The sequence below is a fragment of the Camelus bactrianus genome, chromosome 27 (genome assembly GCF_048773025.1).
Source record: "Camelus bactrianus isolate YW-2024 breed Bactrian camel chromosome 27, ASM4877302v1, whole genome shotgun sequence".
Classification (NCBI taxonomy): domain Eukaryota; kingdom Metazoa; phylum Chordata; class Mammalia; order Artiodactyla; family Camelidae; genus Camelus; species Camelus bactrianus.
In genome coordinates, this window is record NC_133565.1 from 33,434,329 (window position 1) to 33,461,025 (window position 26,697).

Here is a 26,697-nt window from a genome sequence, read left to right on the forward strand (position 1 = left end):
GCTCCTTACCGGCTTCACCTGCCTTCCATGCTTTGAGCTTTGTTAAAGCTTTGTCGGGACTTTCTCATTCTTAGGGTGTTCCACTGCAGCTTCTAGGGTGATGTGTCAGGCATGCCCTCGAGTCCTGGCTTCTGGCTGCTCTCCTGACCGGAACCCACGGGCTTCAGTGAAGTTTCCGAGGTGCGGCCAGTGCCTCTCATTCTGCTTGGCCGGCTGATGCCAACCCTATCGCCGGACTCTGCCTGCAGGACTCAATCTGGGGGATGGCAGGGGGTTTGTGGGGAGGTGTGCGGGGCTTCCCAGCAAATGCTGTGGGTGGGCGTGTGCCGGAGGCAGCCACAGTGAGGAGCAGCTGGGGAGGGCCCATCCCTGTGGGTGACCAGTGGGGCTCAGAGGCTATGGTGGGTGGCCAAGGGGGCCTTGGTATCGACCATGAAGGAGAGAAAGGAGAGATACCTGCTGGGAGCTGGGGAGTAATCCCCCAGCCCCAGGCTAGAGGGGCACGTGTCATTAATCTCACTCAGTCTGGAATCAGCGGGGCAAGCAGGAAGCTTCCTCAGGAGGCTGGCCCAAGAGGCAGGCATCAGGTGTGGGGCCAGTGTGGATGCTGCAGAAGGCGGGAGAGGGACCTCCACCTCGGAGGGGAGGGGCGGGGCACACAGGCATTGCTGTGGACCGAGAGGGAACCTTTTTGTACCAGCCCCTCACCAACCAGGCAAGCCCCATAATGTGACTTCTAAGGAATAACCCTTTTTTGGTTCAGGCACAAAGGTGGTCTTCTCCTTCCCTCCTGCTCCTCCTGCTGTGGTCTCACTCATCCTCACCATCCGGCCCCCTCCAGAGCCGGGCAGCCCCCGGCCCTGCCAGGAGCACTGTGCCTCCCCACGAGCCTCCCTTGAGCACCTGCTGAAGCCTGTGGCCTCAGACAGGCTCCTATCCTGGGCTTCAGCTTTCTGACCTGGGAACTGGGGACTTTTGCTTCAACCCCCCAGGGTCCTTCTGACAGTATGGAATTTGGTGACCGAGTCTGAGCCCTCCCTTGCTCTCCTGGGGGAACCCAGGGGTGGGGCTGCAATTAGAACAGCATGTCTGAGACTCTGTAGGTTCGGGTGCAGCAGAACCAGGGCAGGGCTGCCGTTCTCACCCTGGGCCAGGAAAGAGCTGAATCCAGCAAGACTCAGTGAGGGAAGGCAAGAGGGGCTGCAGCCACATTCCACTCCATCCTCTGCCTGGGCTGGTGAGTGGCCCAAGGGCTACAGTAGGCTGGGGCCAGGACCTTCTGGAAGCATAGCATGGCTCCAAGAAGCCCTCCCTCTCCACCCTTTGGGACCCTGAGGCGTGAATAGTGTGATGGCCATAATGGCTGGGGGCGCCCCTTCTCCTTGGAGGAGGCTGGCTGCAGCAGGCTGGGGAGTCCACCGTGACCTGGGGGGTCCGACACCCTGCCGCTCGCCCAGGACCTGCACCTGCAGCAGCAGCTCAGTGGCTCTTTGTGTCAGCATGTGGGCCAGCCAGGAGAGCATTCCCCTTTTACTGATGGGAAAACTGAGGCACAGAGGTATAGTATGCCTTGCCCAAAGCCACACAGCCACTGAGCAGGAGAACTGGCCCTGGGAACCCAGAGCCCTGGTTCTTGGACCAAGTTTCTTTCCCTTTCTCACTAGTGTTACTCCCCAGGGAAGGAAGGGAGCTGGCAGGAGGCAGGTGGGTGCAGAGTATTCAGTATCCAGAGCTCGGGGTACCAATGCCAGGGCGGGAGCGAGAGGGCCACCTCCCACCCCACCCCCATCAGCCTCTGCCAAGTAAACTTTTCTTTCCCTTCCCAGGCAGACACCACCCCCCCATGTGACAGCTCCACTGCTGCCCCAAAGGGCTATCACTAGGTATGAGTTCACGTTGAGGGGTGCACCCCCCCATCCTGTTAGCAGGAACTGATTTTCTGGTGTGTGCTCTGCACCAGCATGGGCCCTGCGATCAGTAGGCGCTCAATATGTGAGTAAGGGAGCAAGTGGCTGGTGGAGTGGGTGACTGTGTGAGAGAGCAAGGGGGGTGGGAGTGTGCGGCTGCAGGGGGGATGGGGGTGGAGGATGAGATACCTGCGCCCCTCCCCTAGTGGGGCGTGGGCCTCTTCCCTCGCAGCAGGCTTGGCCCCGAGATAAACCCTGCGGGGTTTCCACAGTGGGTGTGATGCCCTCTCGGTCAAGCTGTGGTCCTGCAGGGCTGTGGCTACCCTTTCCGCATTCTGCTAGGGCGGGATGAAGCCCAAGGATGTCCTCTGAGCCCAAGCTAGCCCTGGCCAGCCCGACCAGCAGGCCACTTGCAGAACCACAGAGTAGAAAAACCTTGTTTTATTCAGCCCAGGCCTGGGCAATCTTGCTGTGGTGTGGCCAAAATATAAAAAATAAAAACCAACGACCGACAAAACAACGTTGTAGGGGAAAGTTAAGTACACAGTTGGGCCTGGCATCCGGAATCCCTGTGGTTTCAGTCCACGTTCGCTCCCTGAGGCGGGCAGGGAAGGATGCTCTCGGGGTCCAGCTGCCCCTGCCTGTGGGTGGTGGGTCTGGGCCCCCCGGCCGGGCTTGTCCTGGCGGGAGGCTGCCTGGGGAGCAGGGCCTGCTTTAGGAGGTGGGGAGGTTGGCCGTCTGTACACCCTCCATGAGATCAGGACCTAAGGAAGGAAAGAGAGCAGGCTCAGGGGTAGCGCCCCGGCCCAACTCAGCAGGGCCCCCCAACTGCCTCCCCGGCAGAGCGCTTCCCTCCCACCGCCCAGATCCCTCGTGGGAGGGCAGCCCAGGCCTCCACCTCCCTCAGTGCTCCTGGCTCTGGGGACGGGACCCCTCACCCCCAGCTCCAAGAAGAGGGGTTTTGTGGACTCCCACCCCCCCCCCCATGCCCTGAGTTCCAAATTGTTTTCTAGGCCATTAGCAGAGCTGCTACTGTTTGGAAATACTTTCTTGTTTTTTCTATCTCAATACTTTTGAAAAAAAGGCCTCTTTTTTCCTTTTCAGAAACATGATTGAAACCCACAGGCGTCAGTCCCGTGGCCTTTCTGGGAAGGCTCCGTCCGGCTTCCTGTGTGCTGGCCCAGCCGCCCGCCTGCGGTCAGGGTCGTGGAGACGCGCTAATGAGACGCGAGCCTTTCCAAGCACTTATGTAAAGGGCTCGGAAGGAAGGGCCCCGGCGTTCCCTGCGCCCGCAGGCCCCAGGAGGGGGGCTCAGGGATGCTGCTGCTCTGTCTGCCTCGCTGAGGGGCCCAGCCCACGATGCCGCCTGGGAAGTGGGGTGCTGTTCGCGCCTTTCCCAGCAGCAGGACAGGAGGGGAGGCGGCTCCCGGCCTCCCTGCACCCCTCGGCCCCCTTTGCTCTTGTCCGCCCTCCCCTCTCTTTCCCTCGCGCTTCTTCTCCGAAAACCTCTGCCGTTTAGGTGAGCCCTGGATTTTAAGTGAACAGAGATAGGCCCTGAGAAGTGAGGAGGTGCCGGAAACCAGGCCTGCAAAAGGGCTAAGCTGCCAGGGATGGGGCGGGATTCTGTCGTTTCAAACACCCTGTGACCTGGATGACTCTGTTCTCACTCTGCTGACGAGGAACCTCATCTCTGAACTGAGCCAGAGGCTACTGTTCCCACGGAATGGTGGGGGCTGTGAAGTCAGCTTAGTGGTAGCAGCCAAGGGGAAAGGGCCGTCTCTAAACACACACTGAGCCCTGACCCTGGCCACATGCTGAGCCTCAATCCTGGTCACATGCAGCCCCGACCCTGGACACACACTGAGCCCTAATCCTGGGCACACACTGAGCTCTGACTCTGGTCATAGGCTAAACCTCTCCTTCCTGTCGGCCATTCATAAGCATACATGTTTGGGGAAAGATGTGTTTCTGGGCCTTAGAATCTCTGCCATTTGTCCCCCCAGCTGATGGACTAAAGCTTTAGGAGACTACTCCATTTTTCTTTACTTTTGAAATGGAAAAGAGTTGCTTTGACCTGATCAAACATTTAAAATTCACATGGAGTGGAGTAGGGTTTTTTAGTGAGTTTGTAAGCAGGGGGTCCCTCTGTAAAGTACTTCATGTGGGGAATCAGGAGAGAGGCAGAAGACAGCCAGCCCCGGGCAGGGACAGCTCAGGACCCTGCCCAGGAGCCACGAGCCAAAGGCGTGGGCCCAGAGTTTATCCACTCCCCCCACAACCAGGCCCAGGGGCTGATGACGGCTCATTCCAAGCAGAATCACTTCTAGTCTGGCACTGCTTAATTCAGTCCCCCTGATAAGGACACCAGTGATCACACAGCAGCCATTCATGGAGCACCACTGATGGGTTCCAGAACACACACAGACATCAGGCCTTTAAGTCCTCATGAACCTGCGTGGGAAGTGCCTAAGAGATAAATAGCTCAGAGAGGTGAGGCGAGCTGCCCAACGTCACAGAGCGAGGGAGTCACAGAACCAGGACTGCAGAGCCCATGCGACTCCACCCAGCAAGCTGGTTTCCACCCGAGGAGGCCTGGGGCGCCCGCCCCACTGGCCCCGCTGGCCCCGCTGCGAGCACGCGGCCTGGGCGGGGCACGCTCAAGGCCCCGCCACTCGGCCTGTGGGCCAGACCCAGCTGCAGCTGTGTGCAGGGATCCTCCGTGTTCACCCGGCCCTGCCTGCTCCTCAGGTAGGGGAGGGGCTGGGGCGGGGAGGAGGGTGGGCGAGCACTTACTGGACGATTTTGCAGTTTGTTGTAGAAACGTAGCGACCCGTGTAGTGGATGTTACATCTCACCACATTGTTGGTGAAGTCCGACTCCAAAACAATGTACTTTGGGTTCACGTGCACCTGAAGGGGAAGAGGAACAGAGGGAGAAGGGGTCTGGTGGGGGGACTGTGCCTCCACAGGGAAGCTGGAGAGGCCGACAGGCGGATGCAGAGGAGACAGGGAGATGGAGAAAGACCAGGAGAGCGCAAGAGACAGAGACAGAGACACACGGATGGAGAGATGGGGGACATGCAGAGAGAGGAAGGAATGAAGAGACAGCTCGTAGTCAAAGAAAACCTCATCGGAGCATCCTTATGGGAAGATGGGAAGCTCCCTCAGCCGCAGACCCCAGGCCAGGGGGACCCTGCATGGGGCATTCATGGTCAGAGAGGTTGAACCACTGCCCCAGGGAACGCAGCAGTGAGTGGGGGCTGAGCAAGGATCCTATGCCTGGCCTCCCTGACTCCGAGGCTCACACCCTTTCACCGTGCATGCCTGCTTAGATGACCTGTTGAAGGCCTGTCTGATGCCAGGTGGCATCTCCTACCCTGGAGCGTAAGGCACCTGACACTCACTGAAATGATGGCCCAAGCCTAACGTGTAAGAGGAGCTGCTGGGACACAAGGAAATCTTTTAAATGTTGGACTGATTGGAATAGGGGAGCTCCACTGGGGCAGACTACATCCAGCCTTATTTGCAGTACATTAAAAACAGGCGCAGTGGTGTTGCATTTAAGTTACGTTCCTTAGGGGCAGGAACCGCGCATTACTTATGTGTCTTGAATCCTCAGTGTCTAGAACTCAGAGGGGCCTTTGTAGGAGTTTGGTGAGTGGATGAACGAGAGAAGGAGAAGAATACCGTTGACAGCCCTGGCCCTGTGTGAGGCTGGGCAGAGGCCCCACCGAGCCCGCTGAGGGGATGGGGCTGCAACCAACTGCTTCGAGGTTGCTGGGCTCTGAACGCAGCCCCCCAGCAGCCCGTCTTCATGCTCCCAGTTAAAGCTCCCAGGCCCAAGCTCTCTGCTCTTCCCTTACTCTGGCGTGGAGCAGTGCGCCCCACCCTCACTTTGTACCTGCAAGGATGAGGCTGAGATTTGGCTTCCCTGGGGAAGGTCACTATGATCTGCCCCCGCCCAGCCTGCCTGGATGTACCACACTGGGCTATGCGTCCTTCACGGGCTTTTCTACTTGTTGCCCCCAAGGGGAGTGGCATTGGAGTGAGTGTACATGGAGGAGGGGTTCAGGCCAGAAGGGACTACTGGTAACAGGAGCCCTTGACTTTTCAGGGGTCCTGTGAGGAGCTGGGGGTCTCTTTCAGGGAAGGGCAGTGGTCTCTGCAGGATGGTACAGAGCTTGCCCTGCCCACAGACAGGGGGATGGACCACATGGCTCTCCAAGTCCTCTGTCACTTAGGGAGGACAGAGTCACCACCTCCTCTAGCATCACCACATCTGGGCTGAAGATTCCTTGGTGTCTTTGTGGAAGAGGCTGTGTCTGTCTGAGGCGAAGACCCTCAGATGGGAGGTGTGGCCCCCCAGGAATGCCAGCAGCTGCTCAGCGGCTGGGGTGGAGGGAACATGCCCGGAGGGTGAAGCCCATCTCAGAGGCGGGGACGCTGAGCGTGAGCATGGGGTTGGAGGAGTGCCCGGACCTACGGCCCTACCTTGAGGATGTAGTTCCCGGGATGCACATCAGTTATGTCAATCCACTGACAGTCGATGTCTGCGTTGTACGTGTCATAGCAGCCCGGGCTCAGGCCCTAGGGAATGGGACAGGAGCAGAGGCTGGGTGCTGTGCGCCCCTCAGGGCCGCCCCGCGCCCCCTGCCGCAGCCCGGGGCCCTCCTTGCTCTGTGCTTCGTCCTGACCCTGGCCCAGGGTGGCTGCTCAGACACCCCTGGGAATGATGTAGGACGGGGCCTGGGGGCGGAGGGGGGTCCCCGAGGGGCCCCGTGATGGCCCGAGGATTGGCGCCACCCACACTACGGCGGAGCTGAGCGGCCAGGAGCCTTGGCAATGGCCCATCTTCCGCTTGGCCCGGCCTCCGCACCCTTGGCCAGGGCTTCCCCGCAGCCTCCCGATCCCCCGCCTGCCTCCCAGCCCAACCTGCGTGTGAGACCACACTATGGCCCGCCCGAGCTGAGCGGCCGGGAGCCTTGGCACTAGCCCCACCCTTGGCCAGGGCTTCCCCGCAGCCTCCCGAGCCCCCGCCTGCCTCCCAGCCCGACCTGCGTGTGAGAGGTGCAGGCGTAGCGCTTGAGGTTGCCGAAGTCGCACGTGCTGTCCTCCAAGCAGAAGCTGGCCTTGTGGCCCTCAGCCACCTTCTTGCCTGTGGCCGCGTCCAGCAGGTCGTAGTGGCTGAACTCGTCCATGCTGTGGTAGTGTCTGGGGGTGGGGAGGGGGAGAGCGGGGTCGCCCGGCCCTCCCATCCCGTCCCCCTCCTGAGGCGGGCCCGGGTGACCCTGCTGTGACGCCACTCCTGACCAGTCTGGGCTCCTTAGTCCCTGTGTCCCACAGGTGGCATCTCTGCTGTCCCCACTGAGCCAGTCACCCTAGGAGGGCTCTTCCTCAGGACCCCTCCCTCCCTCTTGGGCTCCCGCCCATACCACCTCCCGTATTCTAGACACTTCCATCCTGTCAGAACCCGTCTTTCTCTGTCTCGTCTTTCAGTCCAGCTTTCGCTGAGACTCCTCTGAAAAGCTCTTCCCCGGTGATGGCTCCTGGGCAGAAAGTACCTCACGGGCCGCCCCACCAGGACCGCCCCTCCCGGGGTGCCCAAGGGGAGGGGAGCACAGGGCCCGGGCCCGGGCCGCCCACTCACTGGTGGCAGCTGTGCCACTCCCAGGTGTGCCGCGGCCGGTTCGGGAGGAAGTCTGCGGTGCCCTGGTTCTTCACACGCTGGGGGAAGCGCAGCAGCACCCGCACGTCGTAGTCCGTGGCTTCCGGGGCGTAGGCTGTGCTGTGGGGACGCGGGAGACCGGAGCGGGGTCGGGTGCCAGGCACACACATCCAGCACGGAGAGCCTCACGGCTGCCCCTGAGGCGGCCAAGGCTCGGGCCTCTCCTCCCCTCCTTTCTGCCCCCACCGTGTGGCTGGCGGCCACCAGGGGAGTCTTTCTAAAGCAGCATCTGGCCTGACGATGACCCTGTGAGGGTCCCTGATGCCTGCAGCGCCTCTCAGCTGGGGACAGCTCCTGAAGGTGGGGGCACATCAAAGTCTTTGGAGGGCTTTTTAGAAATGGCCATATCCAGGAGATTCTGACAAGTCTTCCTCTGGACAGAGCCCTAATTGTTGTCCAAAGTATGCCGTCTCGGGCGTGGGCTTAAGATACGGGTTCTGGCTCTTCAGTGTCAAAAGCCTCTTCACTTCCCTGGTCCTGTCTGCCCATCTGCCCCACACCCTGGGTTCCAGTTTCAAACACTGTTTCCCAAACAGACAACTTTCACTAAACTATTCTTCCGACTGTGCTGTTCACTTGACCCAGAACTCACCCAGACTCCTAGACCCACATCAGGTCCCCTCCTCCAGAAAGTCTGCCCTGATTGCCCCAGTTAGAGAAATCTTGACTGCCTGTGAGCTCTAACAGCACTGCCTGCGACCCCCCGCCCCGAGCTGGGTTCGTGTGATGAGGCCACCTCTCCCTGATTGTGTGGCTTCAGGCCAGTGACCTGCCCTTCTTTGTTTGGGGAGTACAGGTTTGGAGCAGGTTGCCTGCTCACAACTCACTTGCTGATCCCAGCCGCCCACTGAGATGAGCCTTGTGAGGGGAGAAGGGAAAAGCGAGAGACGCGCGGGGCGGCAGGGCGGGACGCGTGCGCACACCCCTTGGAGGAGCCCGGCTGGCTGGAGGCTCCTCCCTCTCCAGCTGACCGATGACAGCTGTCTTGGCCAGCCTCAGGGGCACTTCCCTGGCACTCATTAAGGTCTGGGTCCTAAGGCCAGAGGCAGGAGGTAGCCCGTCATGGGGATTAGCTCTCTCTGAGAGGATGTCTGGACACCAGGCGGTGCAGGCTTCTGTCTGCCAGGATGTAAGGACCTTGGCCTTGTCTGAGGGAGGCTTGGAATCTGTCTGTGTCTGTGTTGGAACACAACATCCTCCTTCCCTCTGTTCAGTTAAATCCTGCCCTTCTGTTCGGCTCAGCACACCGTGGGAAACCATCAGGGTCTGGGTTCTAGGCCCAGCTTGGCCACAGACTCCTGGGGAGACCTGGAGCCAGTCCCTTCCCTCATCTGGGTTCCGCCTGCTGTCTGTGAACTGGCGCAGCCTGCAGCCCACACTTCCGACGAGCTCCGAGGGCTCCAGGGCTTAGTTCTGCTGCGTTTTCTAGGTCTGATCCCACGCCCGGCCTCCGCTGATGCCTCGGTCCCGGCCAGCTGCTCCCTGCGCTGACCTCACACAGCTCCTGCCTGCCAACTGTCCCTTCTAGCTCTCCTCCCACTCCCTGTCTCTTGGTTCGGTCGCTCAGCCATGGGTGGGCCACTCTCTCCAGCTAGACCAGGAGACCCACCCCCAGGGTGGGGCCCCAGCTGCCTCCTCCCCAGCCTGTCCAGGAGCTCAGGTGTGGGCGCACAGGATGCTCCGTGAAGATGCGGTGACAGTTTGGTTTTGACTCAAACTCCTCAAAACTCAGCCTCAGTGGACTGCGAGAGAGGCCGAATCCCTCCCCACTGGAGGGATCCTAGCAGGAGCAGCACCATGACGCCCTCTTCCCAAGGATAAGACCTAAGTGGGCAGGCTGAGTGAGTGGAACTCATGTGTGGGCCCTGGGCTGGTGCCTGGCCGCTGTCTGTGGCCCGTCTGTAATGAGACGGGAACCTGCACCAGCACGCTAATCAGCTGCATCGCTCGTCACACTGTCTGGTTCAGCTGACACTTCTTTTTTTTGAAGGGAGACTTTCTTGATAAGGAAGCAGTGAGCTGAGTTACATTCTGGTGCAAGCTCCTTATCTTGCTACAGATAGGTAACAGTTTGTGGTCAGCTATTCTGAGTGGCAGTGAACTGGAGGTTCCATAAGTGAGAAAATGTTTCAGTTCCAAAGGGCTTCCCAGATACTAAAAAAGTGAAGGTAAATAGAGTTCAAATGTTAAAAAAAAAAGCAAATAATTAAGAAAAATAGGTGCTTTCAACACAGAGGGATGTCAACAAAAGAAGGTGGCCAACGTAATCTTTAACTAGTTCTTTTAGCACAGGAAGATGTCCCCAAAACATACATCTTTGAACAGAATATTCACTAAATTTAGAAGCCAGCTCTGTGAGAGGCAGAATCACCCAGGAATAACAGAGAGGTGGCTGTGCTCACCTCCCAGGTTTGAGTAAACTGGTGTCCTTCCCTTCTCTCTAGTGCAAACACATAACTGAGGCCTCGCTGTCACCCATGCCCACTGCCCCTGCTGGACAGCCACACCTGTCCTCTGTGGAGATGGCTCCTTAATCCTGCCCTCTAACCTGAAGGCTTACCCCCCACATACGACTTTCCTGGGCTCCCCAGGAGGAATCTTCTGATGAGGCAGCTCAGATCAGAAGATTTTAGTTCCTCTCACTGACAGGGGAACACGTACCTTTGGGGCTGGTGTGAAGATGAAATGCCATTAAGTTCCTCATATAATGACATAGACAGAAATGCTGGATCACACACATTCCCTTCCCCACATGACCCCCCTGGGGCAGGCAAGGGCCACAGATGAAGAGGCCAGGGTCCTGAGAGGCTCAGGCACTTGGCCAGGGTCGTGCAGCCCGCAGGCAGCCGGCCGGCTTGAGCACGGGTTCTGGATGGCTCTGAGACACTGTCTGCGCTTCGTCCTCAGTCCTTACCTGGCCAGACACTTCTCCTCTGCAGCACAGCGCAAGGAGTACAGGTGGGCTCTCTGGACGTAAGTGGATGCTTGCACATAGTTGGGATCTGGGACCAAGTCAGGGAGACCTGCAGTGGGCAGAGGGAGAGGGGGAGGCGTGCTTGGCATTGGAAAGGGTCGGGCCAGTCATGGTTAAGGCCCAGAGGCCTTCCCAACCCCAAATGCCCCTTGCCATTCTCCTTCCTCCCGGAACCCAAGCTGTTGCCTCCTCCTGGAAGCCTCCCAGCCTGAGCTAGGTGTGTGATTTGAACCATTCTCCCTCAGCTCATGTGTGGCGTCAGGGCGTCAGGAGCACGGGGCTCACCTCTGGAGCTCCATGCTGTGGGAGCCGCTGAGCCTCCTGGAAGAGCTGGGATGGGAGCAAGATCTGAGCCCAGGGGTAATTTGGAGAGCAGAGAAGATACAAGGGTATTGTTGGCAGGGGGAGTAGCCTGAACAAGGGCCTGGAGGCAGGACTGAGTGAACCAAGTAATTCCTGGCTGAGACACTCTCCGTGTCCTTATTTCTCGGGCCTCTGGGCACCACCCCCAGACGCCCTCTTCTCCTCTCACCCCCGTAGCTGGTGTTCTGTGAACTGCCGAGAGAGAGCCCTGGGCTTCTGGTGTGAACTGGGCGGCAGAAGGCTCCGAGGCAGAGCCAGGTAAAGAGTGGCCTGCAGAAGTAGGGGTGGCCAGGACGGGAAGGGCTCACGGGCGAATACCTCCCCAGAGCAGGCTGCTAAGCGGCAGGATTCTGGCCTGCACGCCCAGCCCCGCCTTCTCAGGGTTCCTTTCTTCCTGTCATTGGCCCCCAGACCTGACCCCACCTTCCCCTATCTGCAGCCTCTGGCCTCCAATCTGAGTAAGGTCTGGCTTCCTCCCCTGCAGGGCCTAGGGCCCAGTGCCAGAGGGAAGTCTGGGGTCTGCCCCCGCCTCTGGGACTGCTTGTCCCCCAGGACTTGCTAGAGCCGGGGATCTGCTCATTCGCCTCCCCCCTCTCCATACATAACTTAGCCCTAGTGAGAGTTGTTAGGAATAAACAGAAACCAAACTCAGGTGTGCAGATCCCATCTGCATGAGAAATGGAGGAGAGACTTTGATGCTGGGAGTGTGGGAGTGGTGGGGGGTGGGGGGACTCCAGAGCCCTGGGCTCCATCCCAGCTCAGCCACCGACTTAAAGGGGAATGGGCCTGGGCCTCTATGTCCCCTCCCCTCTCAGGCTGCAGGGATTTTGGCAGATAAGTGATAAAATGAAGCTGTAAGTTTCTCTTAGCTTTGCAAGCCCTCTGCTCTTGGGGGACAGGCAATGGTGAGGGGGCTTGAGTCACACGGACAGGATTCCAGCCCCCTCTTCCCACTGCCAAAACCCTCTTGTCAGCTCACAGGCCCAGAAGATGAGGCAGAGGATGGGGCTCTGGCTTCTCAGCCTTCCACGGAGGTGTCTGCCTGCACGCCACCCCTCACAAACACATCCCTGGGGCTCCCAGACCCTACCCCTGCTCGCCCGGGCCTGGGCCTCACGCAGGAGCCGCCAGCGTGACCTCACCTACTCGGAATGAAGAGGAAGCTCGAGCACAAGGGTGGGTGGGGATGAGGTGGCTCCTGGCTGATGGGGGCTGCTTGGCCAGCCCAGGCCCCATTACTCAAGCCCCCAGGAATGCCTGCAGTCACTTCCCAAGGGATCCTCAGGCCCTGATAGCAAGGGGCCACCTTGGTATCAAGCTGGTTCTCACTCTCTGGTCCCCAGAAGCTTGAGGGGGAGGGGGTGAAGAAGACAGGAATGGTCCCCTTTCCCATCATCTAAGAGCCTTTCCCTCAGCAACATATGGCAGTGGGTCAGCTGGGCCTGAAGCCTCAGGAGACCCAGCATTTGGCACCAGACGGGCTGCAACCCCCACCCCAGGCCTGGTTTCAATAAACACTGCACAGATGGCTCCACAAAGCTTTTCTGGCCCGACCCTTCCTCTCTAGGCCATTTCATGAGTTGATTTATGCAGTCCAAGGAAGCTGGAAGAGCCAGTTAAGAGGCCAAGGGTATTCAAGGCCGGTAAGGGCTGGTGCCACTCTTGGCCTTTGACTGAGCCCTGACTATGACCACATACTAAGTCCTGATCCTGGTCACACACTGAGCCCTGACCCTGGTCCTGTACTGAGCCAAAGATGACCATCCTTCTCTTACTGTTGAGGAATCTCAGGTTCAGGCAGGTGCCTCCTGCTCCAGGAAGTCTTCCCTGATTGGCAGTGACATTCCAAGCTACACACACTTCTGTCTCACTACTAGATCTGTATTGATCTATAATTATATTTCATCATATTTACCTGTGTCTATTCCCCTCCAGACTATGCGCTCCCAGAAGGCAGGCCTTGGGTCCCAGTCACCCGTCAGCAGGGTAACTCCCCATGCTCCCAGGCTGACTGACTTCCCTGTCCTGTCAGCCTGTCAGGCAAGCTTCTTTAACGATTAGGGGCTTAATATTTTACTGTCCAATCATCCACGAGAGTTCATGTCACCCTGTCCCTTGCAAGATCCTGGAGCACACAGAAGTGCTGAAGGGAACGGAAGCTCAGAGAGGGCAATGAATTTGCCCACAGTCACATAGCAAGTCAGGTTGGCCCCAAGAGGAGCTCCCAGGTCCCAGCCTCCTTCCAGGATACCACTTGCTATTCTTCTTTTTATAAAAATGAGGTTTCGAAGTATAATCTATATATAGTCAAATGCACAGATTTTAGGCATACGGTTTGATAAGTTTTAACAAATGTATACACGGCGTAACTACCACAACAATCAAACTATGGATTTTTTTCCGCCCTCCCTGAAAGTTCCCTCCTGCTCCTTCTCAGTAAATCCCCCTCCTACCCCCGCCACCCCAGGTAACCGTTTATCTGCTTTTCAATCACTTCAGCTTCGTTGTGCCTTCCCCGGAACTTCAGTGGAATCACTCCAACCATTTTATGGTTCTTCTGTTCTACATCTCTGACCATCACAAGGGTCCTGTGATGTCCCTAACAGGCTCCCCTTGCCGGAGCTCTGCCTCTGTCACACCCTCACTTTTCTGGGGGAAGCGGCTGGAAAAGACAGCAGCCTAGAGATTTCGGGCTGGGCCCCCCCCCCTTTCAGGATCCCCTGCTGAGGTCCCTGGGAACAGCAGGCCCCCTCCCTCAGCTGGTATGTTTTTCCAGGAAGGAAAAATGCCTCCTTCTCCGCCCACCTTCCCAGGAGGCATTCCATCAGCAGCCAGGCCCGCAGGCTTGGGCTGTCGGCCCCTCCACAGAGGCCTGGGTAAGCCGGTGGCTTCTGTGATGTTGGAAGGGGGATGAGGGCAGGCTTGAGTGGGGGCTTGTGGATGGAGGGGTAGGGGTGCTAGTCTGCTCTCCCTGGTTTGCGGGGTACAACGAGGACTCTAGGCAAAGTGGCCAATGTTGGGTGAAGTCCAGTTACAACCAGACCCTGTGCTCACCTTCCCTTCCCAACGTCCCAAGAAAGTGTGCATTTTAAAGGAAGGCCCTGGAGACAGGGTAAGGGTTTCTGAGAAGACAGGGAGAACCATCAGTCAAGGGACATAATTTTGTGGTGGGGGCTGGGATCTCTTATTTGGAGCACACAGAGTCATCAGCCCCTGGGCCTAGCACCAAAGATGTTAGAAAGCAGGTTCCAATGGGAACTTTTTCCAGAGACGCCTGTTTTTATGAATGGAGAGAACTGAACTTATCATCATTCTCATTTCAGAGCAAACTAACCATTATCACTGGTCTCTGCCAGGCTCCACTCATAATTAAATTTTTTTAACCATCACCCTCACCCTGACCCTCAGACATACCTTTGACATCTGTTTGTCTGTATAACATCTGCAGTGATTTGGAAGTGAGTATATATTCTTAAAGTATATAAATGACTTTGTCCTATAGAACTCATTTCATTTCTTGATTTTTCACTCTGTAAACTTTTAAGATCTGTCTAGTTCATTGTTGTCATTGTGAGATAGGGTTACACAGCATGCCCTCTCCATGGCTGATCCAGCCAGACTCCAGAGGCTGCACCCCTGGGGCCGTGGCCGACCGCTCAAAGGCTAGATGGATGGTCTTGCTCAGGTTACCCAGGGAAGCCTGGTCACTATCAGCCTCCTGCCTTCTGTGCCCAGGAGGTAGGCAGGAGCCTGACTTCTCGCCCTGCTCCGTCACAGACCTCTGTGGCTCTGGGCAGGCCTGGCCCCTCTCGAGGCCTCATGGCCTCCATTTATGCAGATGGGTTATCTTCTACCTCACTCATGCCCTGGAGCCTGGGGCTGAGCCCCTGGGAGCGCTTCCCCAGAAGGTGTGCTGCTCACGGAGGTTCAGGCTGCAGGGAACCTGGACCAGGATGGGGGGGAGGGGGCACTGAGTCAGGGCAGCAAAGGCCCCTGGGGTGACGAAGCCAGGCTGCTTGGCTGGGGAGGGGTCAGGTGAGACTGAATCAGGTCCCGAGGCCATCTGCAGGCGGCCTCTGGTCTTGAGGAAGCCCTTCAGCCTTGGTGGCCTCATCAGACCCTCCAGGGAGGTGAAGACACAGCACTCTGCTTTCCTGTTCTGCCCCCAGGCCTTCCTCTGCTGGGGATTCAGGGCCCCTTCACACTGCCTCTCGAGGGGCCGACGTGCTTGGACCAGCCAGCCCCGTCCTCCTGCCCTACTCCCCGGGCTGGGCCTGGAGCTGCCGGCTGACCCACGTGCCAGCCCGTGGAAAGCTAAGCACTGTCCTCCCCTTCCCTGGCAGGGCTCAGCTGGGGCCTTCTTATGGGAAAGACTCCAGCAGGCGACTTCGCCATCCTGCCCAGTGCCCCGTCGTCCGGGTCCCTTTCGCATTCTTCGGCTCGGTTTCCCCACGTGGATGGTGGGGAGATTAGACTAACTGTCCCTTGAGTGCAGGTTTGATGGCTCCATAAACATTTGGAGATTAAAATATTTTCAGGAGCTATTCAGTCCATTCCCCGGCTCGGGCAGGGGCCCAAGACCTCTCACAACCTCTGCAGACGATACTTCAGCAGCCAGGAAATTCTCCCACCATCTGACCTAAATCCTTCCTGCTTTAGGAGAAATCTGTTCCCTCCTGCTCCGCAGTTCCTGGAGGCTGCCCAGCTCCCAGGGTCTGAGGTTGCCTTCCCGTCGCTTGCCTACACTTCACCTGCTTTCCTTTTGGCTTCCCCTTTTTTGTGGGTTCCATACACCCTGTCTCCTGCAAAATCTTTCCTCCCCAGGCCTCCTGCTCACAGGAAGCAGATGAAGGAAAGAGGCATGCAAAAGAGCCCTAATCTCTTGAGCCTGCGGGTTGTGAAATACGTGCAGAGCAGGGCGCTTTGGCTCAGGCCACCAGACGCCAGCAGAGCCCCCAGGTGGGGAAGCAGAAAGCGCAGAGAGCACGGCCTTGAATAAAGATGAGCCGGGAGGGCCTCCAGGGCAGGAGCTGGCAGCTCCGTGCCCTGTAAAATTATCATCTAATAACCAGGACATTAAATTGTCAGCGCAGGCCTGGCGGTGCCACACCTGCGTGATGGGCAGGCAGGCAAGTGGCTGCAGGATCCGCGTGGCCCCCCCATGAAGGGCAATCCCAGCCCAGGCAAAGGAGCTAGGATGGCCGTAAAGCCTGGCCCACAGCCTTCAACGGCGGCCCCCCATTGCTGCGGTTTCAAGCCGAGACTTCTCAGGGTGGCAGCTAAGGCCTTCTGTGGTCAGGCCTCAACCTGGCCTTCCAGAGCTCTTAATCCTAAGGGTCAGTAGGCAGATCCCTAGTACACCTAAACTTCTCTGCCCCTGACCTCTGACCCACAGTGCCCTTGTCCTGGAGCTCCCTGCTAAACACACACACACACGTGTGCACATATGCCCTCACTGAGGAATACAGTCTTTAGGCCCCAAAGCCTACCTTGTTAGCCCCCCTCTGCCCCTACTGGTGTTCCTCCCTCATCCCTCTTCTGGCACACACCTGCTGCCCCCACCAGCTGGGACAGGCAGTCTGGGACAGCGATGGCCTTGCTCCTCTGGGTGGCAGGACCTGACTCAGAGGAGGGGATCCGTGTTTGTTCCATTGAGCAAACTGCCCAGGAAGCAGCTGGGGTGGGGCTGGGAGGAGGCCACTGCTCACCTTTGGGGGAGTAAGCTACCCTTCCCTCTGGCCAAGCCTTCTGCCGCCTCCTTGCACACCTCACTCACTCACACTCTTCCTGGAACACAGCCGCCACGCTCCCACTCGGCCCAGCCTGCAGGCCCGGCTTAGTGCCCCTGACGTCAGGGGCCTCTGCAGATCCTGCGGTGTCCTGGGTTTCCTCCCTGCCCCTCAGACCCTTCAGTCACCTGAGCTTTTGATCTTTCTTATAAAACCTGCTCAGCCCACAGCCTTTCCATCCCAGCTTATAGCAACTGCATCCTTTCGGCTGCACAGGCATAACCTTTTCTGTTCTGCCTGACCTCTCTCTTTCTTTTACACCCCACATCCAATCCATCTGGAAATCCCATCAGCTTTAGCTCCAAAACACATCCTGAATATGACTGCCCACCACCTCCATTGTTACCTGTTGCCCAGCCACCATCATCTCGGCCTGGATCTCTGTACCAGCCCCCTTTTGACCCAACTGCCTACCTCCCCAGCATAGCAGTCAGGGACCCTGTTTAAATGTCACTGCTCAGCTTAAACCCTGCTGAAGCTCCCCAATACATGGAGGGTAAAGGCTAAAGTCCTCACAGTGGCCTACAAGCCCTCCATGGCCTGGGCCCTGTTGCCTATTAAGCCCCTACTCCCCCGCCACACTGCTCTAACTACACTGGAGCACACTTGAGAACCACAGGGCCGCAGGGCCTTTGCCCTGGTTGTTCCCCATCTGGGATGCTCTTCTTGCTGACAGCTGCATGGCTCACCCATCTGCCTCCTTCAAGTCTTTGCTCAAACGTCCCCTGCATGAGGCCCACCCTGGTGGCCTTTGCAACCTCCCTCAACATTCCAGGTCTCCCTTACTTATCTCCATTCTCCCCACAGTACTTACCACCTTCTACTTTATTATGTTACCCCATGAAAATACAAGATCCACCAGGGCAAGGATTTTGTCTCCCTCTCCCTCTCTCTCTCTCTTTCACTAGTGAATACCCAAGCTAGACCAGCACCAGCACACAGTAAGGCGCTCAATGAGCGTTTGTTGAATGGCTGAATTTCCTCAGGAGAGGTTTATCTGCTCTCCTCAGCCAGACGAGAGCCCCTGGGGGCAGGGGAAGGTGAGACTGTCCTCTGCCTGCCACCTAGCTGCTGGCCCAGCAGGACTCAGGGTACAGCGTGTTCTGAGAGCCGGAGAGCCGGGCGAGATGGAAGTGGGCCTGACCCATGACATCCTGCCTGCCTGCTTTCTCGCTGTTGGCGGGGACCTCGGTGAGGACAGGGATGGGTCCAGGGCACCCCTGAATTTTCTGTACCCAGCTCAGGGCCTGGCCCCTGAGTGCCCTCAGCAAGCACTCGCACAGACACCGGCACCCCAGAAAGGGCCTGCTGGCACTGCCTGTGCAAGCACAGCCTTCATTATCAGGCAGAGGCTGGGACTGACTCCAAAAGCCCTTTCTTTTGAAAAAGGATTAGCTTTGGGGTTGGAAAACCTGTGGTTCCCATTCGCCCACGAAGGGGAAGGAGGGTGGGTTGTCTCCGGAGATTTTGGTGGCAAAGGCCCCCCAGGCCTTGACTTTCCCATCTGAGTACCTTCCTGCTCTGGTATTCTGACACCCTCTCTCCATTTTCAGGTGATCCCGAAATGCCCGGTTTCTGGGTGCTCATCAGTAAGAGGGAGAGGGACCCAGGTGCAGCCCCTGTAATCCCAAATCCAGACAAAAATGCCCCCTGGGTCCAGCTACCTGTGGTGAGGCCATGAGGTCAGGGCAGGGGAGCGACGAGACCCAGAGACCCAGCCTCTCCTTCCGGCCTCCCTCCTGAGCAGATCGCTGCCCCGCAGGAATGCTGGGCACAGAATTGGAAGCAGGTGTGGGCTGCCTGGGCGGACCACCCGCTCCTCCCCCCACCGCTCCTTTCCTGCCGTTCCAGCCACTGCCCTGGGGAGTTTTCCATGTGTTCTTGGCTTGGACAGGAGTAGGGTGGACTTGGGCTGGGACTACTGGGGAGAGTTGCCCCTTTGAAGGTTAGCGGGCTTTGAGATGGGGGCTCCTGGGGTGAGGAGAGAGGGAGGGGAGGGGACAAAAAGTCAGAACCCCCCAGGCCAAGTGCAGCAGGAGCCTCATGCCTGCAAAGCCCTAAGGAACCTCCACCCTGCTCTGCCACCACCCTGAAAGTCTCTGTGGGACCTGCAAACTCAAGGCAAAAACCCAACTTTTGGTGTCCTAGGGGTTTAGACCTGAGAGAAACAATGAACATGGAGACATGCCCTTCCCTGAGTAGAGGGAAGTGGAGGGAAGGCTGGGGTGGTTCAGTGGGGGACAGAGTCAGCCTGGGTCCAAGCCTGGCCACTGATGAACTCTGAGACCTTGGACGAGTTACTTGCCTCAGTGGCCTCCTCTGTAAAATGGGGATAATACCATTTACCTCACAAGATTGCTGGGGGATTAACTGAGGAAATGAAAGTGAAATGCTTGGTATAGTGCCTGGGACATATTAAGGGTTCAATAAATACTAGTTGCTATTATGATTATTTGAGGTGGGAGCTAGCTCTTATTGCAGGAATGGTCCAGTCTGAGAGCAGGGGAGAGAGGATGTGGCCTTGCAACTGGATGACATGAGAGGAGACAGGAAGTCAGCCGCCGGCGATGAGGCCGCCCCGGACACGACTTGTTTGTTCTGCCACTAGTGACCTTCGATTGCCAAACAGGGAAGTAGGAAGAGGATCCAAGTCCCTCTGTCTCCACAGCTGTCTGACCCTTTCCCACAGCTTCCTTGGCCTAAAGACCCCATTTTTTCCTGAAGGAGCAACTTGAGACAACTTCAGGGAAGGAAAGAGAGGTGCTGAGCTGTGATTCTGCCTCCACCAGTCACCAGTTACGTGACCTTGGGCTCCACCTCCAAGGGCCTCAGTTTCCTCATCTGCAAAATGGGGATAATAGTTATGATGAAGGACTTTAATTGTAAAGCTCCAAGAACAGTGTCAGGCACTGAGTGAACACTGTTTGCCGTGTAAAGGTGTTTGTTAAACAAATGATCTGGAGTCTGGAGTGGGAATGACAAGGCTTCACGCTAGCACCACACTGGGCAAGTGCTCGTTGCTTCCGGAGCCAGGCGCCCTCACTGTTCCATCTCACTGTCGCAACTAGTGCCCAGGCCATGGTACAAGTCAACTATGTGCTGCATGACCAAATGGATGTGCAAGGCAAAGCCTAATACATGAAAATTGGGGGGGGGAAATAATGTATGATGGTTAAGCACTCAGGATGGGGAGTCATACAGACTCAAACCCTGGTTTCACTACTAAGAGACTGTGTGACAATCAGCTAGTGAGCCTGTCACTTTATCTACAAAATAGGACAAATAACAGCCCCTGGCTGGTGGGGTGGCTGTGGGAATTAAGGGAGATGACATAGAAAGTGTCCAACCTATGCTTGCAGAATTATCCCCCCTGCCCCAGGGCCAACTGGGGGAACCGAGGCCCAGGCTCAAATCCTGCCCCGCCTGGCTCGCAGGTAGAGGGAAGGTCTTATTGGGTCAAACCAGGGCCAATGCAGAGACGACAGATTCAGTCTGAATTCTGGCTCAGCCGCACCAGCTGTGACACCTCCCTGGGTCTCAGTCTTCTCATCTGTACCAGAGGGTGACAAGCCCCCACCACTCTAGGAGGCCGTGTCAGCGAAGCTGCACATTCAAGCCACTAAACTCAGCATGTGCTGGTCAGTAAGTGGCTGAGGTTGTTATTGTCCCCGCCTGGGGGTTCTAACTCTGGATGCTTGTCAAGGGGAGGTCTGCTCCATCCTTCCCGGCATTTACTACAAGCTTTGTGGGAGTGGGTGGGTGTCCTGAGGCAAGGAGGCCACCAAGGGGAGGGGGGCAGGCAGTGGGGGTGGCGGTGGGAGCAGGGCTACCCTCAGGGGCTCCCTCAGGACTCCTGGGTGCAGGGGGCTGGATGGAGAGCGGAGCATCCTACAACCCCTGTGTGGGACACAGGGAGATGGAACAGGAGCAGCAGGCCCTCATGGGGCTGTGGAGGCCTGAGAGAGGAAGCAGGGGAGGAGAGGAAGGAGGTGCCTCTGGTTCTGGAGCGGTAGGCTAAGGTGTTGAGATTGGTTCTGAAGCCCTTGGGAGCCACAGAAACTTCCTGAGCTGAAAAGTAACATGCTCAGCAGCGCAAGAGTGTATCTGCCCCGTGTGTAGGGTGTGGACTGTAAAGGGAGAAGCTGGGGGCCAGTGACCAGGGAGGAGGCAGCCACAGCTCCCTCCTGGCCTCCCACTGGCTGTGTGAGGGCAGGGATGGAGGACTCATGCCAGGCAAGGCTGGCACAGCCACCACAGATGCCCTGGGAGGACAGCCGGGGTGGCCTGTTCCATGTGACCTTCACAGGGTTGCCAGAGCCAGTGAATCAGGCTGGGTTGGGGTGTAAGGGGGATGCCCTGCAAGAAGAACTGTGGTCTTCTGGGGTTGGGGGTCATCTTAGGTGAATGGATACCATCAGCTCAGAGAAGCTGAGGCTGTGGGGGGCAGGAGTAGGGGTGAGGAGGCCAAGAAAAGAGGGCCTGGCCACGGCAAAGGGAGAGGCACAGCACAGGGGATGCCACCGGCCACCCTCCAGACCTCTGCACAGATTTGCTGTGACAGCCAGGCCAGGTGTATGACCCTCTCTGGGCTTCTGTTTCCCCGCCTTCCCTCCAGTTACATTTCAGGGACAATGAACAGCACTGCAGGAGTTCTTGGGCAGCCCCCACCCAGGAAAGGAGGAAAGAGGGTGCAGCAGGAGCCCAAGGAAGAAACCAGGCTCCCGACAGGCATTTGGAAACCGCCCAAACATGGAGGGATGTAGGCGGTGCGCACATGTGTTTGGTGTTGTGAGGACACATCCACGCCCACACACACGCCGGCTGCCAGCGCCCAGCCTCAGACCCCTGGGTGTGTGGCCAGGAGGAATGAGGTCAGTCTCGGAGAATCCGCCCTGGACTCCCGCACCAGGCCTGGGGGTCTGATCTCAAGCACAGGGTTTGGCCTTCCCTGAACTGAGATTTTCCATGGTCCCGGCCTAGCAGGGTGGGAAGAGGAACAAATGATGGAGAAGGTACTGCTCCCTCTCTGGCCTCTCTGTGAGATCCGAATAGGCCTGCACTCTGCTCCTCCCCCAACACCATCCCCCCCATGACTTGGGAAGGGGCACCTGGAGGATGCAGTGCTTGGATGCCTCCTATTCTGGGAAGTCCTCTCTGAGCCCTAACCCTCTGACTGGGGAGGCCCTCCCCTGGGCTCCCCCAACCCATCTGCCACATGCCTGCTCCATCATAGCACTAAGGTGCCCCCTTTTCTATGCCTCCCCAGGGCAGGGCCTGGATTCAGCTTGGCATTTGGTATACTACCTTCAGGGGAGAAATGTCTTTAATCTCAAGTGAACCCTGGGGCTCAGGGGTAATGGCTAGAGGCCTTGCTAAGCACCAAGCAGCCCCATTCCAGATATGGCTTTGCCCTGGCCAGTCCCTCTCTGAACCTTAAGAACTTTTAGGCCAAAGAGGAGCCTTAGAAAACCCGCTGGCTTCAACGCTGAGTCCCAGGCCTAGCTCTGCCAGCAGGGCTATTTGAGGCCTCGGTTTTCTCCTCTGCCCAGAGTTAGACCGCTTCTGGCTGAGCCCCACTCTGCAGTCTTGCATTCTAAGAAAAGCTGCCACGAAAGTTCAGCCTGTAGATAAAATGTGCTCTCCTCCACGGAGCTCTAGGACTAGTTGGCGCACAGCTGTAACGTGCCCTGCTGCAGGGATGCAAGTCCTGGTGAGGTCCAGATGTGGGTGGGGCCACGGTGGCAGGAGGACGCATCCGACGTCACATCACAGAAGGGCCCTCCATCTAGCTCCTGTCCTGAGCTCCTGCAGGTTCTCAACTGGGGTGCTACGCCTTGGATGTGAGGGAGTGAGTGCTACTAGTGGGGACACTCCTCTCCAGTAGACCCTAGAGAGATAGGAGTCCCCCCCTCTCCACCCCAGAAGCAGCCTCTCACCCAAGGACAGTATGGCTGGAGACAAGGCAGTGCCCCCGTGCGGACACAGTCAGAGAAGCAAAGGCTGGGAGTGCAGTACCTGTGCCCCTGGGCCCCCGCAGTGCTCAGTCGTTACCGCTGGGCCCAGCACAGCAACCTTGGTGTGGAGCAGAGAATCAGGGCTTTAACTGCAGCCTGAAAGAGGCAAGGCTGGCGTGGAATGCATACACACTGGGGGCTGAAAGGAAAACCTTGACCAAAGCTGACTTTGGACTTGCAGACAGGAGCAGGAAGAGGGGTTCTAGGACAGAGGTTAGGTCAGTGGCCGCTCAGCTCCGGCCGGACCGCTAGTGGGCCCTTGCAAGGCAGCCCGTCTGCTAACGGCATGTGCGGAGGTGCCCGTCACAGGAAGGAAGGCTGCCCTTCTGCTGCGTCCTCGCAAGCAGGTGGCTGGGCTTTCCCAGGATTAGGTCATATCTTCACCCCCACCCCGTCCACAGCTGCCTCCTGGGACTCTCCCCTAGAGCCAGGACTAGGGTGAACTGAGTGAAGAGAGTGAAGCACTGGCTTGGGGTGCAAAATTTAAGAGGGTGCCTAAAAACTCAGTAACTAAGAGAAGTAATATTTGAGGCAATATTTTAAAAAAATCAAAATTAACGCAAAAAAAAAATCTGACAAACAAAACATCAAAATTTCAAATGAGGACTGACCAGTATTGACGGTTTTTCAGTTTGCCTCAGGCTCACCTACACCTTGGCATGGCAACATCACTGATTCTGTTTAGAAAGGGATGTGTACTTTTTTTTTTTTAATGGAGGTCCTGGGGATTGAACCCAGGACCTCTGGCATGCTAAGCACTGCCACTAAGCTATACCCACCTCCCCCACCCCCAATTCTATTTAAAATTTGGATATTTTGCTCATCTTTTCTTGCATTTTTAAATCTAAAAATGCATTACAATATTACTTACCTCAATTACTAAGGTTTTTTGGCGCCCAGGCCAGTGCCTCACTCGCCCTTCCAGTCCGGGCCTTGCAGTGTCCCCCTGAAGGAACTCTTGGTCTTCTAGTCTGGACTCCTGTCTGGGGCCAGAGCCTCTCTTTAACCTCCTGCTCATTCAGGCCAAGCTCACATATGCCCAGTGACCAGGAACCTGCCACACCCCCAGAGCCATCCCCTAAGGCCTTTCTGACTGTGATGCTCCTGATTCACCCTGTGTGGCTGGCAGAGGGGCACCTCCAAGAGTGGAGGACATGCCCTGATTGCAATGAAGGAGAGGTCGGGAGAGGGGCTCCTTTACTTTATCCTTGGATGACCCAAGCCGGGTCTGGAAGGTGCCTCCTTGCAAAGCCTGTCCAGTCCCTCCACTCCCTAACCCCCAAGCCAGGGTCAGAGCCCGGGCCTGCCTGGCCAAATCCTGGCACTGCTGGTGGGGCCTGGAGAGGGGAAGGCTGGGTGGGAGGTGGGAGCCCGGGGGCTGGGGCTGTCGATGGGGGCGGGGCGGGGGTCGTTCGTTGGCAGCTGTGAGCCGCGTTCCCGTACAGCACGGAGGAGGGGCTGGGCTCCAGGGACCTACTCACCTCGACCGTTCTGGTTGGGCCGGTACACGCTGCCCACACTGAGGCGGCCCTGCTGCGCGCCGCTGCGCTCGGAGCCCGGCGGGGGCGCGTCGGAGCTGCGCACCGGCAGGTAGGGGGGCTCCAGCACGCGGAAGGGGGGCTGCGGCTCCACGGCGCGCGGCGGGCTGTAGGCCTCGGGCGGCACGTTGCCGTAGGGCGGGTACCAGCCGAGGCGGGCGTCGCCGCCGTAGGCGCCACCGCCGCCGCCGCCGCCGGGCTGCGCGGCGTCGGGGCCCGGGTCGGGGTAGGCCTGCTCGAGGCCCGCGGTGCCCTCGTGGTACAGGCTGTGCGAGTAGCGGCGGTCCAGGCCGTCGGCGGGCTGCGGCGGCTGCGGCGCGTACGGCCTCTCCGGGGCCGGGTAGAAGCCCTGCGGCGGGTACTCGGGCTGCTCCTCGCCGCCGCCGCCGCCGCCGCCGTACTCCTCGTAGCGCGCCCGGGGCTGGTAGGGGTAGACGACCCCCGCCGAGGCCACGGCCGCGGCCCCGGCCCCGGCGCCCAGGCCGCCGCCCGGCGTGCGGTAGTACACGTAGCCCTGGTCGTAGGTCCGCGACGCGGGGTCGTACGTCTCGTACTGGCTGACGAAGGGCGCCTGCGGGTAGGGGAACTGCTGCGGGAAGGAGGGCGGCTGGCGGTAGGTGGTGGCGAAGGCCGAGGCCGAGACCGAGGCCGAGGAGGCGGGGCCCCCGTGCCGTTGCTGGGAGACAGAGGTGCGGACCCGGGCCATGCCGGTGCTGTCCCCGACGGCCACCTCGCGCCAGTTGTCGGGCACCTGACCGAAGCCGAAGGGGTGCCGCGCTTGGCCGCGCACTGTGTCCGAGCCGACGCGGCCGGGCAGGGGCAGGGACGGGGCCTGCCGACGCCGGAGGCCCCCCTGGCTGCGCCGCTGCGGGGCCTGCGGGGCGCCCGCCAGGAGTACCCGGGAGTTGCCCTCAGAGCGCTGCGGCCCCGCCGGCACGTACTCTGAGCCCGAGTTGAGCAGGCTGTACACCTGCCCGTTGTTCTCCCACTGGATCAGCTGCCGCCAGCGCCCCTGGTCTGAGCCCTGCCCCGGCTGCGCCTGCTGCCCGTGCACCAGAACACAGAGGCAGGCGCCCCACACCAGGGCTCCCAGCTGCCAGCGGGCTCGGGCCAGAGACATGGTGGGTCCTCTGCAGAGGCCTGGTGGACCAGGAGGCTCTCAAGAGCGGCCCCCTGTGCGTGCTTCTCTTCCCACGGCCTCGAGGACAGGACGGCTCCTTGCCTGCCCGAGCTCTAGCTTTGTCCATCCTGGCCTTGTCCCGAGCGGGACCGCTCCTCCGATGACAGCATTTCGAGGCCAAGGGGTCAGGGCAGGGCAGGGGCGGTGCCCAGGGCTGCACGAGGCTCTCCGCAGGGCACCGGACAGGCAAGACCGCCTGGGGGCCTTACATGGCCAGCCCGGCACTGGCTGGCCGCTGGTCTGGCGCTTTCCCACTCTGAATGAATAAGCAACAGGCTGAGAGCATTGGGAGGTTTCGAGCAGCCTGGTCCGCCTGCTGAGGCCTCCTCCGCGGGGCCCTACGGCCCGCCGGCTTTTAGCTATGTGGTCTGTCCCCCAGCTGCTGGGCTCCTTCAGTCCCTGCAGCTCCCAGCCAAGCCGCAGACCTGCCTCTGAGGAAGGGAATGAAGTAGGGAGTAGGAGGGGGCCTCTGGGGACTCAGGCCTGTTGAGTGGGGCCCTGGCAGGCATAACAGGGCCGAAGTGTCCGCATCACTCTGGGCATTTGTCTCTACTTTGGACCCAGCATTCCTGGTCTCACCTTGCTGGCTTCCTGTTTGGGCTTGAATGAGCCCCTGACTCCACTTCAGCCTCTTCCCAGGACCCCTGGTCTCCTGTTCTTCAAAGCCACTGCTGCGACACTCTCCTTGTATCTCTCAGCTGAACTACCCTCTAACTCTGGACCTCAGGTGCACCTTAGTTCATTGGGCCTGAATGCAAAGAAGCCAGAGCTTCAGCTTTTTTCCCTCTTGGCACACCCCCGGGCCTTACTCCCCAGTCTGTAGAATGGGAGTACGCCCTGTGCTGAATAGAACTTGTGAAATCATGGGAGAGAGATCAAGTTCCCACCCATCATCTGCCCTGCATCTCTGGGGTCGACATAGCCTATTAATAACCCGAGTGTGCACATGGATAAAATGAAACCCAGGGGCTGTCTTTGATGTGGGAGAGGAAGGCACCGTGTGCTGCAAGCATAGAGCAGCAGAAGGGAGGATTCAGGAGAATGAGCCTAGTCCATTTGCTGTGATTAAGTTGCTGGGTGATCTTGGGGAAGTCCTTTTCCCATTCTCATCCATTCACCACATTTGATCAATGGAGGATTAGACCAGATGGTCCCCAAGAGTGCTTTGGGACGTTATTCTCTCAGCAGTAAAAGGAGGGGCCTCAGAA

The 26,697-nt window shown here is 58.5% G+C and overlaps 1 protein-coding gene and 1 long non-coding RNA gene across 2 annotated transcripts; one reads left to right on the forward strand and one right to left on the reverse strand.

The window, feature by feature from the left end:
* Positions 1-216: 216 nt before the first annotated feature.
* On the forward strand, positions 217-3,937 carry LOC123616911 (uncharacterized). Its single transcript, XR_012502704.1, has 2 exons — positions 217-1,883; positions 3,012-3,937. It is a non-coding gene; the product is annotated as an uncharacterized LOC123616911 (long non-coding RNA).
* On the reverse strand, positions 2,334-25,783 carry LOXL1 (lysyl oxidase like 1). The gene is made up of 7 exons (XM_074354113.1): positions 24,253-25,783; positions 10,546-10,654; positions 7,554-7,691; positions 6,961-7,117; positions 6,398-6,493; positions 4,701-4,816; positions 2,334-2,671 (listed from the first exon to the last, which is right to left on the reverse strand). The coding sequence occupies exons 1-7, from the start codon at positions 25,427-25,429 to the stop codon at positions 2,665-2,667; spliced, it is 1,800 nt and encodes a 599-aa protein (XP_074210214.1). The 5' UTR covers positions 25,430-25,783; the 3' UTR covers positions 2,334-2,664.
* Between the last annotated feature and the right edge of the window lie 914 nt (positions 25,784-26,697).

Coding starts and splice junctions, on each gene's coding strand:
- LOXL1 (XM_074354113.1), bottom strand. CDS start 25,429: ATGTCTCTGGCCCGAGCCCGCTGGCAGCTGGGAGCCCTGGTGTGGGGC. Junction 10,655..24,252: donor GCCCAACCAGAACGGTCGAG/GTGAGTAGGTCC, acceptor TGCCCACTGCAG/GTCTCCCTGACTTGGTCCCA. Junction 4,817..6,397: donor CCGGGAACTACATCCTCAAG/GTAGGGCCGTAG, acceptor CTTCCCCTTCAG/GTGCACGTGAACCCAAAGTA.